Genomic DNA, 20,713 nt, shown 5'->3' on the forward strand with positions numbered 1-20,713 from the left:
ATTACAATAATACATTTTGAATACTTTAGTATGTAATTAACAGTTTTTGTCTGAGAAAATCACTAAATTTTATATATTTATTCAAATTCACATAAATCATATTTCAAAAACACATCATTACTTCAAATCCTTTCACACAATACTGAAAAAAAGCACAGTTTCTGATTGTTATTGATTCTTTATTAATTAATACATGTACCATTTTTAATCTTGATGCATCCTCAATTGTATAATGCACATCTTAATCTGTTTTAACAATTATAATATAAAGATTAAGGCCTACTCAGTAAAATAATAATCCATGATTTCTGCAGTACTTGCAGAACAAATAGAAATACTGCTGTGATATTATCTATCTATCTAATGGGATATTAATTTGGCTTCAATAGAAAAAAATCAAAGCATACACATGTATAAAATGTGTATGTATATATTAGTTAAACTTAAATTGATTGACCATCGATAAAAAATATTATAATATATGTATGTATATGTATATATCCTTGTAAAACTAAAAATTAAATATATATGTTTCTATTACATCATAAAGGACTTTTATTTTCAGACAAAGTACAGTGAAGCTTAAAACAGTATCCAATTGTAACAGTCAATTTTGGGAAAATCAACCTTATAATTATTTTCTGTGTTGGCCAATGTCATAATTGGTATAAAATGTATATTGAACTGGAAGTTCTCTTTATTTTAGATGATAACATTTGCTTGGTCAGCCATAATTGTCACAATCAAGTGGTCTTTTTACACTGTAGTTTTCTCACTGACTATGGGTTTGTTCTGAGAATGAGCCACACAAAGTATCGTCGGGGAGATGAGTTGTCAATTTTATGTTTATCAGTCTTTCATAATCCAGTATACCTGTAAAAAGGGAATTTGTAACTAATAATCACACAATATACACAATTAAAATTGTATGCATTTAGATTTATTAAGTACTGCACATTAATCATTTTCCAAAAATATGTAGCAACATTACATTATATAATGCTGCAATACTAAAGTAATTTACTAATTAAAGGTCGCTGATGTGAAATGGATGTGGTGTCCACCTAATGATCTGGAGGTCACTGGTTTGATCCCCAGTGTGGGAGCATTCTTAAGAAATCTCTTAGAGACACCCAAGTACTGGTTCTAGGCCCAGGAAACGAACTCAAGAGCATTTCACATACATGTACGTAGTTAGTACTTTAAATTTAATCGAACTAAAAAAGGGTTAAAACTAACAACTGAAACCCTTATTAAAACATTTTATTTTGAATCAAGCAAATGTGGAAATTCATTAAAAATAATGAGTAAAATTTAAAAATTCTACTTTAAAGTAATCATGATAATTTAGATCATTTTCATAATATTTAATGATGATAATGATACAATTATATATTCCCTAAATGATAAAAATAAAACATGTAATGTTAATTTATGAAAAAAAAACGTTTTAATTTTATCAATATCATGGTAATTAAAACTAGATACAGGCAATTAGATCAGAAACGTGCATTAATTATATTAACCCATTCATGCCTAGCGTCCTGAAAAAAGGACATTGCAAACAGTGTAGACCCAGATTTTAAAGCGCCTATTTTGTGAAATCTTTACAAATCTTCTTGTCCAAAACCATTTGCGCCCTGCGGTGAGTACGACTCTGACATCAAAATGCTTCTTGTAGTTGTACTATAAAAACAACAGACAGATTTGTATTCAGGATGTAGTCTGTGTTACACATTGTATACGAGCAGAAATGTTTGATATATATACAGCCAAACTCAAGATAAATGGTTGGAATAGCGGAATATTTATGTCAACTGATTAAAATTACCCCACCCACTCACTACTACCGGTCATATCCGCTTGCATCAGAAATTTTACATGGAGATGTGTGTATAACAGAGCGCAAATTATGTTAACAAATGTATCTAATAACTGTCATTGGTCAAACACCATTAGACTTACGTATTATGGCCAATGTATGGGTATATTTTTGCACTTTCTCAGTTAATTTATAACTTGCGCCAATCTCCTTTGAAGAGTATTTCAGCAGGGGAAGTAACTCAAAGAGCGTCGCAATATCGAGGCAACCGGTGGGTTTTTTTAACTGGGGTGCGCATAAAAGCGCATGGATAAAAAGTATGCAGAATCAATCGGATGGACAGAAAATGCATTAAAAAACGCTAAAATGATATTTTCAAACATTTATAACGATCTTTTCTTACCTTTCTTCTACGTCAAAGTTGGCGTAAACAAGTACCAGCCGTGAAAATGTATACTTTCACTTAAAAACCAAAATAAACGTGTTGTTATCCCGTGGTGTACCTCTATGACGACATTCAACTAGCAATGTAACCATTTTTTTCATTGGTTGATGTAAGTAAATCCGATCAAAAGTAAACAAATTTTTGAGTTGTCGAAAGGTGCTGCATCCGCGCGTCCGCTTAATACAATTTCAAAGAGTGTTTGTTCTGTGAATAGTGCTGGGAATTTACTGATAACTAAAGAGCCTGACGGGTGCTACAACTCGGTTGATCCACTAGGATCGTCAAGACTTTGAAGAAGAAGAAGAAGATAGCGGGATTCCCCGAAACAGCCGTCCATATTTGGAAAAGGCGATGTAAACACAAGTTTAAAATCGCGACAAAAATCAATGTAAGGCCAAAATCGACGATTTATCGATACATTTAAGGTGATTAGCATATATTTTAGGAATGCCATTAATGATATTTACTCAACAACGTATCGTTTATGGTGTATTTGATCATTATTTCATGCAATGTTAACACTGCGACAGATACGATCTGCGCATGCGCTAGATGAGCTGTCCTGGCTACTACCAGTACTTCTTTTGGCAAAGCCTTTGCTGCTGTAGCCAACAGCATACCTCGTATTTGTTTTTATTTCGTGGTCACGAAGGCTTTTTATGCATTCTTCAAGTGATCCAAAAAGCACGGTCACATCCTCTGTCATTTTGTAGTGGAACAGTTTTCGGTAACTCGCAAGACAGAGAACGATTTGTGGTACACACATAACTCTTGTCATCTACCGTTCTAACTCTTTACACATAGGGTCTACGCGAAAATGGCGGAACGCAAGCGAGGGCGTCCTCCTCTTAGCGAATCAGCTAGAAAAAGACATAAAAGAGATCGTGAACATTTGAAAGTGTACTTGGGGCAATACACGGCGGAATGGAACTGTGTGAAGTAAAGAATGGGATTTTCCCATGATTTTGAAGTTGCCCGCTATCTACTGGAGTTTGAAAAGTAGGTCACTTGCATTTATTTATAAATTGCTTTCTTGTTTACATTTCAAAGGTCACACTTTCGTCGTTTCGATTTCATTTATTCGAATATATTTCATAAGTTTATTAGTTCATATAGGTAATTCAAATGGTGTGTATGCAATCGCGTGTACCTGAGTCTTAAAGTGCTGCGCAATTTAATTCTTATAGTTATATAATAGTACAGTGATAATAATTAAAATACTTCAGTTTCTGATTCTCATAATCTGATCACAATTTTGATTTAACAGTTTGCACACTATATTCCAGCTTTTTTATCACTTCTTGCATATCGGTTATACAGTAGGGATTTTCTGAGAAAATCTAGGTGTTCACTATTGTATTTGCCAATGAACAGAGCTCATGCTAAATTATCTCTGTAGTGAGTGGCTATGTCGACAAAAGCACTATGTATTGTAGAGCGCGTGTCAAACAACCATCTGCGCTTGAAACACAGCCATCAACCTTCACACCGATGCAGATCAATGTTTTGAAATCAAAGCCTGCATCACCCCAGATAAGCAGCATAAGTGAAATGGGATCAAGCAGTGCTGCAGAACAAGACATGTATTTATTGTTGCCTTAACCCTTTGCATGCTGGGAAATTTGTCGTCTGCTAAAATGTCGTCTGCTGAATTTCTAAAATTAGCATTTCCTTTGATTTTTTTCAAAGAATATTATCAGAATAGCAAACAGTTTGGATGCTGATGAGACGCCACGTTCTGTGGCATCTCATCTGGATCCAAACTGTTTGCAAAGGCCTTCCAAATATCGGTTCCCGCACTGTAAGGGTTAACCTAAATTTGATGATGTTTTAACAGTAACAATTTTTATGTTTATCTAATTTATATATATATATAGACTGAGTAATATATATCATATGCACATGTTACTAAATTAACTCCAGAACACTTGACAAAAATAAACAAAGCAATAAGTGCACAAGACAAAAGAATTGCAACAGAATTAAACATAATTTCAGTGGGATAGGAATATAAGTTAGGCTGATTAACAATTTAAGTATTGATTTCTAATAGGTGATTAAATGCCATGTGTATGGCTCTGTATGTTGTAAATGTTCTTTCCAGAGATGTGACAGGAGTGGCTGAAATGTCTGGAGTTGAGGAAATTCAGTCCACGACCTCAGAGGTGAAATCCAGTACTTTAGAGGACACAGAAATGCCACTGGAGGACATCCCACCTGTGTATGTTTGTTTTGAATGTAAATAGTTATACAGGTTTATTTAATTTCTTTCTTAAAACCAATTTTTATATCATGTACTCTAGGCGAAATGCAAAAAGGGGTACAAATGATAATGTTTTCATACACATTCATATATTCAAGCCTGAAATGACTGAATATATAATTTATAGTGAATGTACTCTGAAGACTTATATTGATGGTCAAAGTGAATACTTTCGCAATATAAAATGCTATTAAATTTTCAATCTTTTCCTTTAATCAATAAATAATAAAATGTAAACTAATTCCAAACATATCAGGTTGCATGTACGGATATAATGCAATACTTTTACCATGAACTTGACTCCAGGTATACAACAAGACGAAGGAAGGTTGAAGAGAAGAAGATCTCCAGTTCGTTTGTTAACCCGTTTGAGTAAGAATAATTTCTGTTTTTAAATAATTAAATTAATATCATGCCTTCCCTTCTTAACTGGTGTATAGTATGAAGCTATCATTTAACGACAAAAAACACTAAGTAATGTCCGTATTAATTTATACGGTTTGTTTTGATTCAAAGCAAGTATACATTAACATCTTAGCATCTTTTTATCATTATGAAAGCTTAAAAAGTATACCATAATTAAATTTAATTTAAATTATTGATTTTTAGTAATAAGTATGGAGAACGGTTCTTATGAATCTTTTTGTCATAAACCCTCATCAGCCATATTCTCAGACATCAGTGTTATATTTTAACAAAATATATACATCATAATATAACAGTAACTGAGTATTATGTTTATAATGTTAGTATGTGTTGTTTCATTTTGTTAATTACGTTAAGAAGATGTTAGTGCATTGGAATTGAAAGCACTTATTAACCTTTGCAGCTTAACTCTGGACTGTACATGTGAAGATGAAGATGATAATGATTATGATGACGATGATTCACTTTATGAGCCTAGTGGCTTTACCATGGAGCAGATCTTGTGAGTATCACACATTATGTTTTGTTATTAGTAATTTATTAATTAATTCTTGATAAGTGTTGACATGACTATTATCAAACCATGTGTAAACTTGTTAATGAAAGGTTGAGTGCCAGCTTATTATATGTAAATGTGTACATCTTAACTTAATTAAATACATTTTATAATATTTTGAATGTCTGTTTTTCAGACCTGAAAAAGTCATGGAGAGCGAAGACATGGCCTTCGAAGAGGCAGAGTTTGGTCTGGAAAAAGTGGAAGAGGTTGAGATAACAGATGAAGATGAAGACAGTGATAGAGAGGAGCCAGTCACAAAAATAAGCAGTGACTCATTTGGCTGGCTGGCTGAAGAAGTGAAGGTCATAGTCTTCCTGAAGCAACTGCTCCAACTTGCAGAGTTGACTGTAAAAAAGTGCCCAACATGCGGCTCAGACAGACTGGTGATCCAGGAGTCATATTTTGGATCCTCAGTATCACTGAAATGGGTATGCACATATACCGTTATATATTTTTAAAAAGCTTATTTTCATAAATTACATAATAACTGTTAGATTGAACGAAAAGAAAGAAAGTTTTTTTCTCCTCCACCATGAAAGTTTGTGTGTATATTAATATAAGCATTAGATTGTTGTACCATTTTCATATATTTAATATATGCACACAATGGTCCAAACTTAAATGTTGTCTGCATAGTAGAGACCAATCTCATTTTTATAAAACATTAAATGTCTATACATTTCTGTTTTTCTGTTTCAGGTTTGCCCCTCTGACCACACTGCTGCTCAGTGGCACTCACAGCCAATCCTGAATAGAATGATGAGGAGTGGGGAATTTTCTATTAGCGCCACCATCCTTACATCTGGAAACAATTATGGAAAAATGTCATTGTGGGACCAGATGCTGAAAGTGAAGTTCCCCTCTGCCAATCAATTCCACCGCATCCAAACACACTACCTGGTGCCAACAATTGACAGTTACTGGCAGCACACTCAGGAAGAGATCCTGGCAGCATGTCAAGGAGAGATTGTTGTTTTAGGTATTATCTTTATTCTTAATTGATACAATATATATGGCGATGTGAAGGCCTCTGTTTATGCCCCCTTCGAAGAAGTGGGGGTATATTGCTTTGCTGGATGGCGGTTGGTAGGTCTGTCGGTCGGTCTGTGTGTCTGTATGTAGACCAGTTCGTTTCCAATCAATAACTTGTGAATATATTGACTGATTGACCTGATACTGACCATGATCGTTGGCCTTGGACAGTAGATGACCCCTATTAAAAATGGGGTCACTCACAATAAATGTGAAAATCAAGGCCCTGTTTGGGGGGGGGGCATATGTCTCTGACCAAGTAACTCTTGTTCGCACTTAAATCATTGATACTTCACATACCTGGGCTTAATAATACATCAAACTTATGTAGTCATAGACATCAATATGAAAACATACTATTAAATACATTCTTTTGATATTGAGCAATACACGACAACTGTAACTTAACCAGACTTGACTTGTGTTTATCATATTTCACATTTTGCAGGGGATGGTCGCAATGACAGCCCTGGACACTGTGCCCAATACTGCTCATACTCTCTAATGGACAATGCTTCGAAGAAAATCCTGACCCTCCAAACAGTGGACAAGCGAATGACTGGTAGGAAGTCAGCTGCAATGGAAAAGGTTGGCTTCCAAGCAGCAATGGATGATTTAAACGCCAAGGGAGTAGGTGTGGTGGAAGTTGTCACAGATGCACACATGGGAATAGGAGCACTTATGAGTAAGTTAAAAAAACAATGTCAATGTTATTTTTTTTTTATAAATTATAAAAAGTTTTTTAATTCCTTAATGTTACCTGACATTTTAGTTTAGCATACGGTTTGTTCTCATGGTAAAATAATCACCATTTTCATAATAATACAAAAAAAATCGAAAACATAAATATTTCTGAACATTTTTGAATTGCCATTACCTGGTTGCCAAGTTTTGGAAATAAAAGTTAAATGCAGCTACTTTTCGACTTTATTTTGACTCAGCTTTTTTTAATAGAATTGCCGGCCTTTGACAAGATCCAGCATTCCCATGATATATGGCATGTTGCCAAGAATTCGGGGAAGAAACTGACAGGTAATTGTTATTTATATGTTTTCTGTTGTTAACTTTTTAATGAACAGTAATCAACATTTATCATAAATCGTATGCAACATTAATTTTATACATTTATAAGTTGCAAATACATATTTTATTATGCCCCCCTTCGAAGAAGAGGGGGTATATTGCTTTGCTCATGTCGGTCGGTCGGTCTGTCGGTCCGTCCACCAGGTGGTTGTCAGACAATAACTCAACAACGCTTGGGCCTAGGATCATGAAACTTCATAGGTACATTGATCATGACTCGCAGATGACCCCTATTGATTTTGAGATCACTAGGTCAAAGGTCAAGGTCACGGTGACCCGAAATAGTAAAATGATTTTCGGATGATAACTCAAGAACGCTTTTGCCTAGGATCATGACACTTCATAGGTACATTGATCGTGACCCGCAGATGACCCCTTTTGATTTTCAGGTCAAAGGTCAAGGTCACAGTGACAAAAATCGTATTCACACAATGGCTGCCACTACAACAGACAGCCCATATGGGGGCATGCATGTTTTACAAACAGCCCTTGTTTGAATATGTTCAATTTTAAAAATAATGGTGGAAAATTGAATTATTTAAGTAATAAAGATGACACTTAAGTAATTTGTGTACAATGATAAGGCAAATGGGTATGGATCCATGCATTTATGCTGACGCTCTTCAGGGCTAGCGCTGGCCCAAAAAATGTTTGAGCCACCCAGATGTAGGGGGGTCCGGATCCTAGATTGTCTTTGGTGCGTTTTGGGCCTATTGCCAACCAGTTTTCGTTTCTTTCAAATAACAATATATACTATAGATTTTTCATATTTCTTTTAATGACAACAAGCACATGTCACATATCATAATATACATCACATCACAATTTTCATAGTAATAGAGATATTTTAATACAGCGCATTTTTAACAACATGATGAATGGCATGTAAAATACAAGCATACATTTCATTCACAAAATTAATTGTTTTGCTGCTTTACTGCTTGCTTGCATCGACGGCATGAGTGTGATCTGAAAATAAAAAAAAGTAATACATAGTCAATCTGCATATATACATATAGTTAGACTATAGCATTTCAAAGTAATTTCAAATAAAAATTCCTCTCATCTTCAAAATCTTACCTTTAGACTTTGCATGTTTCGTCACCGAGTCATTTTTTAGGATACTGCAACCTACAGTGAACGTGTTGGAATTTTGCACCTTAATGCATAGGTCACAGTACATTGATTTTGATTCATTCTCAAAGCGAAGCCAATTATTATCAACTTTCCATGACTCTTGGAATGCTCTAGTTTTTTGTGTTTTGATTATTTTGTTTGTTTGTTCAGACTCATTTTCGTCGATTTAAGGTTAAAGAAGTCATGTTTGCGACTGTACGGACAAAGTGGTTACTTCCATTTATATAGTAGACGACATAAATTAGTCTTCCTATGCGTTACAAAATTCGTAACTTTAATTAAATTTTAATTGCAATTAAACCGCGCGTGTTTTTCACGTTTTCCTTTGATTAAAATACGCCGCTGTTAGTTATCATAGTGTGTGAGTAAAACGATCAAATTAATTAATTAACACCTTTTCATTTCAATCGAAAATTAGCAGAAAGTTGTAACATCAACGACATAGAACTAATTACTTAAGTATCACTCTTTAATTTAGATCGATAGTCAGCTTGGAAATAATTAATTTATTGTCACGCTTATTTTAATTTTTAATCTTATAATACGACATTTGCGACCATCCGCTATTTTGTTTGCAGACGACAATATTAACTGTGTATTCATAGCTCCACCCATTTTTACGTTTCATTCGACAACGTCATTTCATGTGTAAGCCAGCTCAGTTTTGATTGGCCAGCTACCATGTGCACTTCAATAACAATAAGGTCAAGCGATGTCTCGATACAGGTGCAGACCGGTTTTCGTTCACTGTTCAAATTGCGAATACTTTCATTAAAACAAAGAGAAAAATATAGAAAACCAGTTTCGGGTTTAAATGGCGGCTGTTTTCAATGAAATTTTACGAGATTTTAGCATTTTCGCAAATCGGATTTTTCTTTAGCCAAATTCTCAATATTTTCGCAAATGGCTCAAGTGGCGAGCGACAGCGCGAGCCCTGCGCTCTTGTATTATTGTTATTGTTGTTTTATTGTTGACTTGACAGGTATACCACATTTAATGTGTGCAATTTATCCTTACTTGGCCCATTTTTGTGTGCAAACTTGGTCTCAATTTGATTTCTACAATAATATATGTTGTTTACATTCATATATAAGCTCACACGCTATCTGTTAAGCGTTTTTGCCAGTTAAGCATGCCAAAGTAAAGTGTTTGAAGGAGTGCAGAAAATATTTCCAGCTCTTTTTGTTTACTTATAAGGTAGCAATGAAGAAAGGGAACCAGTCAATACTTCCTTGGGTGAAGGACATTGTCAATCACTTCTGGTTCACATGCAAACAAGCAGAGACAAAACAGCAGTTTGTGGTAAGGTCATATGATAACAAACTATGACACTTGAAAATCAATCTTTATTATTCAAGGTCAAAATATAGTGCTTTAAAAAATTCATTTCTTTAACAAAAAGTTGGTCATTGTCTGTAACTCTTTAGACAGGAAAGAATAAAAATTTGTTGTCAATGATATGTTATATTTTATTTAGCTCCTGTTGGTTGAATTTGAATTTAAAAATCCAATTTTACTTCCTTCCAAAGATAAACAAAATTAAATGTAGTTTTGTAGTACAGTTGCAAAAGACATAAGACATATACCGATACTGATATCATGAAATTAAATTAAAATGACTGCTCGGTTTATCATTGGAGACAAATATTCTTTTTGGCTTGATTTTGTAATTTTAGCTGTTGACCTTTTAATACCTTTCTTCAGTATTATTATGCCCCCCTTCGGGGAAGAGGGGGTATATTGTTTTGCAAATGTCGGTCGGTCCGTCAGTCGGTCTGTCCGTCCACCAAATGGTTTCCGGATGACAACTCATGAACGCTTAGGCCTAGGATCATGAAACTTCATAGGTACATTGATCATGACTGGCAGATGACCCCTATTGATTTTCAGGTAACTAGCTTAAGGTCAAGGTCTCAGTGACTTTAAATAGTAAAATGGTTTCTGGATGATAACTCAAGAATGCTTAGGCCTAGGATCATGAAACTTCATGGGTACATTGATCATGACTTGCAGATGACCCCTATTGATTTTCAGGTCACTAGGTAAAAGATCAAGGTCACAGTGACTTGAACTAGTAAAATGGTTTCCGGATGATAACTCAATAATGCTTAGGCCTAGGATCATGAAACTTCATGGGTACATTGATCATGACTGGCAGATGACCCCTATTGATTTTCAGGTCACTTGGTCAAAGGTCAAGGTCACAGTGACAAAAACATATTCACACATTGGCTGCCACTACATCTGACAACCCTTATGGGGGCATGCATGTTTTACAAACAGCCCTTGTTTATGAAATCTATTTACTGATATTTACTTTTTCAGGCCATTTGGGTTGGGGTCATGCACCATATTGTGAACGAACATGCATGGATAGTGGGTCATTGTGACCCGGACTTCAACCACTGCCTGCATGCACCTTTGGACGGAGTGGAGTGAGACAAATCATGGCTTCATCCAGTCCGTGATGCTTGTTCCTTGAGAGAGCTTGCTAAGGTTGTCTTTGATAAGAGGCGCCTCAACTTGATTGACAAGTATCTCAATTTCAGGTAATGCCACAGCTAAAAGGAAATTTTTCTTTGATATATTTATAAACAATCACTTGACCTAACAAAAGTAACAGTTCAATTAATAGAAAGCTTTTGTGATAACAGCATTTTCTGTGTCAAAAATGCCCATTACTCAAAAGCTTGTTATACCACGCCAAAGAGGGACGGATATAGAATTGCCATTGTCATGTTGTCTTCCAGAAAATTTTGAAATTGCAGGGGAGGATATCATTTTAACGAATTTGCTTGTTTACATACTTGGAAAAATTGCTGATCATAATCTCAGACATTTTTGTTAAAGGGCACTGACATTTTGCCGAGTTGAGTCCAATGTTGCTGTTTTGGGCTAAACAGGCTACTGGTATTGCTCTTTGCTATAATCATGTTACCAAATGGTTTAAGTTATGCTTCAAAATAATTAATTAACCCGTTTTATTGATTGCAACTTTTTCTTTTAGCCATATATGCAGGGCAGTCATATTCCTTTGATTAAAAGTTTGTTATGATATAATATGTACATGTTTTTTTTTCTTTTATAGAAGCACAGCAGACCTTGAAGTCTTCCACCATCATATTCTGATGTATGCAGCCAAGAGGTATGCCTACACTCCTCCTGTATACAGGGTCAGAAACCTTCTGGCTGCTTTTGATCACAACAAGCATGCAGACAGACCAAAAGCTGTGAAGAAAGATCGAAGTGTGAGGTATATGATCATATGACACTTTATATATTGGCTTTTATTATCTATTGTCGAAACAATATTCAAAACACTAACTTTATTGTTTTTGCCCTTTGTCAGTTCTTTTGTTTTGCATTGTGAAGATTAAATAACACCTAACAAATGTTACAATTTTCAATTACTTTTGAACTTGTAGGTTCAAGATATGCGACAAAACCCTTCTGTTGATCAAAATTGGTATATTAATGCCGCTTGTTTTCTCTAGTTTAAAACCGTACAGAATTGTTCATGCATTATTTACAGGCTTCACAGGATTTGGAACAAAAAGAGTGGCCGTTGGTCAGTCTATGAAGAAAAGGAAAAGAAGACCTTCCAGTACATCCCAGAGTTGTTGACTTCAGCCCTCAAGCTCAGACTGAATGACAACACTGGGATGAAGAAGAAAAAGACCCCAGGAACATTTCGAAACATTTAGCACCAGTGCCACATCAGCCAACAGCAGAAATTGCAAAGCAGAAACAGTCACGATTTTAGATCGGTGTGCTAGTTTAGCACTAAGATTCAGAGGTGTCGAAGTTTAAGATTATTCCTGAATTCAGGATTGAGGCCCTCAAAATCTGATTTTGATATCTATATAAATAAGAGGATTTTTGTTCTGTTATTTAAAGTGTTTTTTTCACAAAATGTCATTTTAAACACAAATTATTTTAATTTGACATATTGTTAACATAGTTAACATAATTAAATGAATTATTAACCCTATTTTTGGCACTGGCCCCCCACATGTAAGGCTTATTTTCAGGATTCTAGATTTTGGGCATTTGACACCATTGTGATTGTTACGTTAATTTCGATTGGTGACCATGGTTGGTCTTCACCTAAGGGTAAATTTTAGAAAAATCCTTAAGTAATTAAAAATTCCTTAAGTCTTTGCTCTTTCATTTTGTTGTCTTTTTTCATTTTATTGGTTTATTGAAGTAAATGTTACTTAGAAGAACAGTAATTTGTCATTACAAAACTGAAATAATTACAATTTTTTATATTTTCAAGGTCATACTGCAATATTATTCATTGATAGGCATGTGCTGTTCCTATACTTTGCAAAAAGGGATGCATTTTGAAATAAATGGAAAGGCTTCTATCACAAAACCAAGGTCCTGGGCTCCAAATTCACACTAAGACTTTTAAGGTCATGTTTTATGATTTGGCATAAATAGGTCTGTCATTCATCAATGTTTTTATACGCCTGTTTCACCCTTGGCGGGCAAGCGGCGTCTGCGTCCACAGCAGTTTCTGCACTCTTATGCAAATAGTTTTCAATCGATCTTCACAAAACTTAGTCAGAAGTTGTATCAAGACAATATATAGGTCAATTTCGAATGTGGGTCATGCCCGGTCAAAAACTAGGTCACGGGGTCACTTAGTGCATTTCGAGGATTTAGCATGGTGTCCGCTCTCTTATTGAAGTAGTTTTCATCCGATCTTCACCAAATTTGGTCATAAGTTGTGTCTAAATGATATCTAGGTCAAGATAAAATATGGGTCATGCGGGGTCAAAAATTAGGTAAAAAGGTCACTTAGTGCTTTTCAAGCATTCAGCGTGGTGACCACTCTCTAATTGAAGTAGTTTTCATCTGATCTTCACCATATTAGGTCAGAAGTTGTATCTAGACAATATTTAGGTCAAGTTCGAATATGGGTCATGCCGGGTCAAAAACTAGGTCACAGGGTCACTTTGTGCATTTCAAGGATTTAGCATGGTGTCCGCTCTCTAATTGAAGTAGTTTTTATCCGATCTTCTCTAAATTTGGTCAGAGAAGTTGTGTCTTAATGATTTCTAGGTCAAGTTCAAATATGGGTCATGCATGGTCAAAAACTAGGTCTCTTCATCACTTAGTGTATTTCAAACATGTAGCATGGTGTCCAAAACGTTCAAACGGGCGTATATTGTGACAGATTGGCACTCTTGTTTTGAAATCACTTGCCACTATTGTAAAGCACAGTAAGAAAGTGTCACAACGTGACATGCAAACCACGTCCATATCTCAAAGAAAAGGTCATAAAACTATTGGTGTCATGTGTCATCCTCTGGAGACAGTTTGTGATTATGCACTTTTAACAGATTTGTGTTTTGTAAAGTATGCTAAGATATATAATAAATGCATTGTTTTGTTGTAGACTTTACTTATAGAAATATGAACAATTAAAAGAATATTAAGACATTATACACACTTGTTCCATTTTTACACTTTCAAACTGCTTCAATAAATATGAAAACACTTGGGACACCTTACACTTGGGACACCTCATGGCAGCTCAACCAAGAGCATGACATTATGCATTAGTACCTGATTGAACAACCTATCATAGTGCGAAAATTGTACAGCAAGTCCTTGAACCATTTGCTATCAAGAAGGGCATTGGAAACTAAACTTATCTGACATGTTAACAACTTCATTCCATAAGTAATCCAATTTGTGCTTTGCAAAACATAAAGGTTTTTTCACTTTTTCTTGCATGCAATAAGTATCTTACTTATGCATTTATCCTCAGTCAATGTCCTGTCTTTTTATTGCTAACAAACAACTTAACAAGGGCTGTTTGTAAAACACGCATGCCCCCCAAATGGGCTGTCCGTTGTAGTTTCAGCCAGTGTGTGAATACCTTAGAGACCATTTAACTGCTTCAGGTCACTGTTACCTTGACCTTTGAACTAGTGACCTGAAAATCAATAGGGGACGTCTACCAGTCATGACCAATGTACCTATGAAGTTTCAGGATCCTAGCTAGGCCTAAGCGTTCTTGAGTTATCATCCGGAAACCAATTGGTTGACGGACCGACGTGCAAAACAATATAACCCCTCTTCTTCGAAGGGGTGCATAAAAAGAATACAATATTATTTAATGTGTCTTGTTCTGAGAAAACTGGGCATAATGTATGTGCGTAAAATGTCGTCCCAGATTAGCCTGTGCAGTCTGCACAGGCTAATCAGGGACGATACTTTCCGCTTAAACTTGATTTTCGGTTAAGGGACTTCCTTAAAGCAATAAATACCATTAAAGCGAAAAGTGTCCCTGATAATCCTGTGCAGACTGCACAGGCTAATCTGGGACGAAACTTTACGCACATGCATTTTGCCCAATTTTCACAGAACAAGATACAAATTTAATTAAAGAAAAAAAAGAGCTGAGTTTGTGAAACATAATGCCCCTAGTGCACTTTGAGGCTGTTCTGCAGCTATTTTAGAAACAATGTTATATTTTGAATTTAAAGGTCACAGTGATGTTTGAACTAGTGACCTCAAACCATGTGTGATTGTAGATTTCAATGAAATGCATGCACATGTGAAGTTAGACATAGTTCCAAGAGTTTTCATTTCACGAGCAAGGTTAAAGTTTAGGGACAGACTCACACATATAATGACAGACAGAAAAGCCAAAAACAATATACTCCCTGATTCTTTGAAAGGGGCAAAAAAATAATATAAACATAGAAATAACCTGTGCAATGAAAGTTATTTAACATACGTTATTTTATATAATGTAAACAACCGTCCTTAATACTTTTAAGAGTAGAGATGGCTTACTACAAATGTTAGTTTTATTACTCAAAAGCAAAAGAAAATAAATTTCAGTTCATATAGTTGTAAACATAGTCACAGCTCTAATGGACACAGTATTGTTCATGTTTACAGTATGCCTTTTTGGGATTTCTTTTGAGCATTTGGAATGGTCTTAGTAAAAAAAATATTAGCACCCCCACCTATTTGAAATACAAACTACATAAAAAGTGTTCATTATTTATTTAAGAACAACATACAAATAACAAACACTAGATGATAACATTTACACTCTTGATGGTTTGAAACAGGTGTACTGAGCATATGGGTGGGGGAACTTGTCTCTTATCTTCCAAACAGCACAGGCCGGGAGAGGAAGCCTTACTCCAGCGCCTAGACGCCCATGCCTCCAAAGAGTATAATTAGTGTAGGCATGAAACCTATTGGCCGCATTATAATCATCTTCTTCTTCCCCCAGTTGTTCTGGGAACCCAAGAATGTCTCTACGCAGCAACCGTCCTAGAGCCAGGACACGCTCATCCAATATCAAGGTGTTGAATTCCTGTAAATATATACAGGAAACCTTTGATAAAAATAGCTGTGAGACATAATGTCATTTGGTTTAATAATAATTTGTTACAATAAGACTAAAAATCTTACAAAAACAATCAAAACGGAACTAAAGTTCAACCAAATAAACAAATACGCGTAGAAATGGAAAAATAAAAGGAGAGATTTGTTTGTCAGAAATACAATGCCCCTATTACGCCGCTTGGAAGCCATAAGTTTAAACTTTGACCCTGAAGGATTGACCTTTGACCTTGACATTTCACCACTCAACATGTGCAGCTCCATTTAATACATACACATGCATGCCAAATATCAAGTTGCTATCTTTGATTTTGCATTCAGAGCTCCAGATAAGGGTCGTATTTTCGTAATTACGAATTATTTTCAAGTCCGTTACGTATTTATTTTAAAATCTTGTCGTACCATTAAGAATTACAAAATCAACTTACGAATATTATTTTTACATCGGTTCGTATCGATTTTTATTGAGTTCTTTTCGCGTATTAAAGATTTTTGCGGTGCTTTAATAGAATGGTTATCGGGTTTGTTTAAAAAAAGCGCATTTTTTTCCAATAAAAGCGGCGTATACAGTCTATCTGTCAAAAAACAATGGCAGCGCCCAGAGAGCGTCCTAAAAAACTGCAAAGCGTCCAAAACCACGCTTTTAACATATTGTACGCAAAGTGAGCCGAAGTTAAATGTTTAGAAAGACATTATAGAAAAGACCTAATACGATGGTGTATGTTCAGTTGCCGACACAGTCGGAAATGCTAAACAAAAACGCGACATAACGGGTCCAAACTTAAACACAAACATTGAACGAGTGGAAGGGACAAGTCCCGTGGTTAATCGTTGAAAAGATTGAAGGGGAGAACGGTTTAATATGTAAAAATTCATCTAAGGCATGCAATCTAAGCACAGTTTGGGCATATGAAGGTATTTGAAAAATAAAATTGTATAATACTGAAAAGACACTATTGAACTCGTATAAATAAAGTTGCTAGTATGTTTATTTTGATTTTTTTGCTTGAAAATAACCATTATTATTTATTTTTAGGTCATTTAGAAAAAATAAGAATTATTTTCAATAACTTAGTAGTAACGTTAAGAATGAAATTTCAGAGTTAAGAATTCTTTTTGAAAATCTGGTAGTAATTAAAGAATTTCACAAAACCTTATCTGGAGCTCTGTTTTGCATGTTATTCAATATTGCAAAAGTTTAACCAAAATTAAAGATTGCCACAGAATGACAAACAGACAGGTCAAAAACAATAATAAATATAAAATATAATATATAATAAAATATATTCAGCAGATTAAAAAAATTATTATTTAGCTCTGGTTCATCATGTTGTAGCGCAGCTTCTGCTTATGGAAACAGTCAGTTTGAATTAAAACTTAATATTTCATTATTTCACCTACCGGGGTGAGAGTGATGCATACTCTTTTCCCACAGCAAACAGGCTCAACAGGAGATGGCATATCCCTGCATTTGCCGCAGCTACACCAAGGCGGAGATTACTGGCCTCCTGGTGGATGGAATCCGCCTTCCGCTGCAACAGCAGGCCTCATGACATAAAACATCAGACCTGGGTTGACCCTTACTGTTTGCACCAGAAGGGCCTCCATTTCCTCCCTTGACATTGCATGGATCTCATCATGCAAAAACAGTTATTACATGAATGTGACACAGAATGCAGACTGGAAAAATAAAGTGTCCCCCTGTTTAAGAAACCTAAGTGTTATAAAAACTGTTACAAAATCATATTTAAAAAATATTACAAAGCGAACATCTAAATATGTTTTGGTTCACTGAATGACGCCTTTTTAGTTTTGCACTTGGTGATAAATTATATTTTACAAAAGCACCACATTGTGATATTGTGAAATCAACAAACTTACAAATGATTGAATAAAAGATTAAAACCACAACACTTGAAACTGGCTTGATGTGCACGGACCCTGAATACTTTAAGTCACACTTTTTAGATCAACCCAGGTAATACCAAACTCTGTCAACAATGGCTGGTAGATTTTCTACGAATTTCAAATGAAAGTTGTAAAGCAAACGGACACCATAACAGCTTGTTGATCAATAAAAAAGGTTAAAAAAACTTGAAATTAGTGTACATTACCATCAATATTTGTTGTTGGTCTGGTCTATTCAATCCTTCTACAGCCCCTGTCTCTGTCTGCCCTACTCGAGCTTTTCCTCTGCTTCCTCTACCTCGGCCTCGGCCCGCAAGCTGGCTGCGACCCCCTCCTCGCCCAACCATTCTAGCCCTTCCTCGTCCTCTCTGAGGCCTCTCGGGCGAACGAGACTGATCAGAACTCAGTAATACATCACTGGAGATCTATAAATAAACAGCTACACTTTACATTTACGGAGCAGAATTTTATTCCATCAACATGATCAAACATTTTTGTCATATACATTATAACTGTCATTTACGTTTACGCTACCAAACTAATTGAGAAGACTCTAAATAAATATCGATAGCAACTACCGCCCAAACATTATTTCAAATATCTGATATTAATGTTCACAGTTCTGAAAACAATATCCAAAATGTTTGTTAACAATAATAATTCCAAAACTGAAATTCGGATGGACAATCCGAACATTCAACTAATTATTTTTTTAATTCTGATGGTAAATGCCAATATCTTAACGGTTGTGTGGTTCATAAAAAAGCCAGAATATTAAATAATAATTATAGAAATATGCCTCTCTGATTATACTCCTTTAATTGACGTTTCGGCATAATACCTTTATCAAAACATTGGAAATTAAATGTTAACTACATTTTTACATCTTTTGACTGCACAATTTAAATAACAAAGAAAAATGTTTTTAAACGTCAAATGACGTTGTACATGATGACGTCATAAATGGCGTTATTTAAAATGGCGCCCAAAAAATGTAAAAATTCGCCAAAAATGAAATGACGTTAAACACTTACATATTTTGTCTTAATCTTATGTTAAATGTGTGCTTTATATATTTAATAAATTGATATTTTACAATAAAACAATCATCATCATATGTAATTATAATCGACCTAAACTTATTATCATTAATTAAATAGGGTAAACTTATTTAATGACTTTAATTATTTCAATCCATATCTATGTAAAATATTATAATGATATTTGATTAAATAATCATATATACTTGCTATTCTATATAACATATACACATTATGAATAAGATACATTGCATAAAGTACTATTATTTTTACATACATTTAGGTTGATGATTAATATAAAATGTTTTTCACATATATTTTTTACAAGATAGTTTCCCGTAGCAGGACATCAAGTTGATTTTTTGTATTAAGTCCATTTGGCGATTGTGTTTGAAACTTCTTTATGAATTCCAGTTCTTTAATAAGTCTGTAATAATGGGAACTTTCTCTTATTTGTGTTAACACTGATACACCCATATCCTGCACTCTGTGACCAGCACCATTGAAATGTTCTGAAATCGGTTTATCTCTTCGTAGCCGCACGTCAGCCTCGTGTTCTTTGGCACGTTCCTTTAATGATCTGCTTGTCTCTCCGACGTATACCATCTTTAGGCATTTAATACAAAATATACCGTACACCAAGTTATAAATGTTACAGTTCTGTTTTATTGCTTCGTTTGGAATTTCGCTTTTTGGGTTGTTATGAAATCCTCTTTTCAACATTTTACAGACTATACAATTAGTCTTACACGATTGTGGTATTAGTTGAGAACGTTTGTTTATTTCTTTATTTGTTTTTCCATGAACCAAAATGTCACCGATATTCCTATCTCGTCTGTATGCAACTATTGGTACGTCTGGGAATATATTTTTTATTCTGTCTGATTTATATAGTTTGTCGGTATGTTTTCGAATTATTGAGTGGATATTTGGAAGGTTGTTAGAATAAGTTATAGCTAGTGGTACTCTCTTGTTGGCTGTTTTATTTGTTTCTTTTTTCTTAAGTAAGTCTTTCCTATTTAAATTATCAACTCGGGATAATTCATGGTTTACACATTTTTTTGGATGACCTCTTTTTGTAGATTCTGTTTTAGTTCTTTTTTCCGATGTCTGTATTTGTTTTCGTCAGAACATATTCTTTTTAAACGTATTCCTAATCGTTAGGGTATTGCTTTCTTCACATTTGTTGGATGGTCTGAGTCATATTGGACATATTGATGTTTATCGGTTGGCTTTGAGTATAAATCAGTTATTATTTTATTATCTTCTAGTTGAATTTTTGTGTCTAGGAAGTCTAACTGTGTTGTGTTCCATCTTAATTCTACTTTGATGTTTTCATGTATTTTGTTAGCATAGTCGAAAAATTTCATGAGTTCGTCAATTCCATGTGTCCATAGTCCAAACCCATCATCTATGAAACGTTTATAGAATATTGGTTGTTTATTGTATTCAGATAATTGTTCATCCCATATTCTCATGTAACAACAGGCATAATTTCTCCCAAATTTCGATCCAACAGCTACTCCCTCTTTTTGTCTGTATTCTTGGCCACAAAATTCGATCACTTTATTTTCTAAAACAGTTTCAATCATTTCAATGACCGCTTCAGTGTTGATGG

At 34.7% G+C, this 20,713-nt stretch overlaps 2 protein-coding genes across 5 annotated transcripts; one reads left to right on the forward strand and one right to left on the reverse strand.

Moving 5' to 3' along the window:
- Positions 1 to 2,408: 2,408 nt before the first annotated feature.
- On the forward strand, positions 2,409 to 11,310 carry LOC127868385 (uncharacterized). Of its 2 annotated transcripts, XM_052410124.1 has the most exons (12): positions 2,409 to 2,655; positions 3,072 to 3,266; positions 3,704 to 3,850; positions 4,372 to 4,488; positions 4,837 to 4,902; positions 5,360 to 5,458; positions 5,649 to 5,943; positions 6,215 to 6,494; positions 6,996 to 7,232; positions 7,502 to 7,579; positions 9,965 to 10,069; positions 11,093 to 11,310. In XM_052410124.1, the coding sequence occupies exons 2-12, from the start codon at positions 3,214 to 3,216 to the stop codon at positions 11,155 to 11,157; spliced, it is 1,542 nt and encodes a 513-aa protein (XP_052266084.1). In that variant the 5' UTR covers positions 2,409 to 2,655; positions 3,072 to 3,213; the 3' UTR covers positions 11,158 to 11,310. The 2 variants fall into 2 exon arrangements, with proteins under 2 accessions (XP_052266084.1, XP_052266083.1); XM_052410123.1 differs by having other exon boundaries at positions 2,409 to 3,266.
- A 4,474-nt stretch (positions 11,311 to 15,784) lies between these two features.
- Positions 15,785 to 19,540, reverse strand: LOC127868388 (P2X purinoceptor 7-like). 3 transcript variants are annotated; one of them, XM_052410130.1, is made up of 4 exons: positions 18,897 to 19,540; positions 18,262 to 18,480; positions 17,549 to 17,679; positions 15,785 to 16,118 (listed from the first exon to the last, which is right to left on the reverse strand). In XM_052410130.1, exons 2-4 carry the CDS (start codon positions 18,400 to 18,402, stop codon positions 16,103 to 16,105), a joined length of 288 nt encoding a protein of 95 aa, XP_052266090.1. In that variant the 5' UTR covers positions 18,403 to 18,480; positions 18,897 to 19,540; the 3' UTR covers positions 15,785 to 16,102. The 3 variants fall into 3 exon arrangements, with proteins under 3 accessions (XP_052266090.1, XP_052266089.1, XP_052266088.1); XM_052410129.1 differs by lacking the exon at positions 18,897 to 19,540 and having other exon boundaries at positions 18,262 to 18,804; XM_052410128.1 differs by lacking the exons at positions 18,262 to 18,480; positions 18,897 to 19,540 and having other exon boundaries at positions 17,549 to 18,223.
- Positions 19,541 to 20,713: the final 1,173 nt, after the last annotated feature.

This window comes from Dreissena polymorpha, chromosome 2 (assembly GCF_020536995.1).
Source record: "Dreissena polymorpha isolate Duluth1 chromosome 2, UMN_Dpol_1.0, whole genome shotgun sequence".
Taxonomy (NCBI): domain Eukaryota; kingdom Metazoa; phylum Mollusca; class Bivalvia; order Myida; family Dreissenidae; genus Dreissena; species Dreissena polymorpha.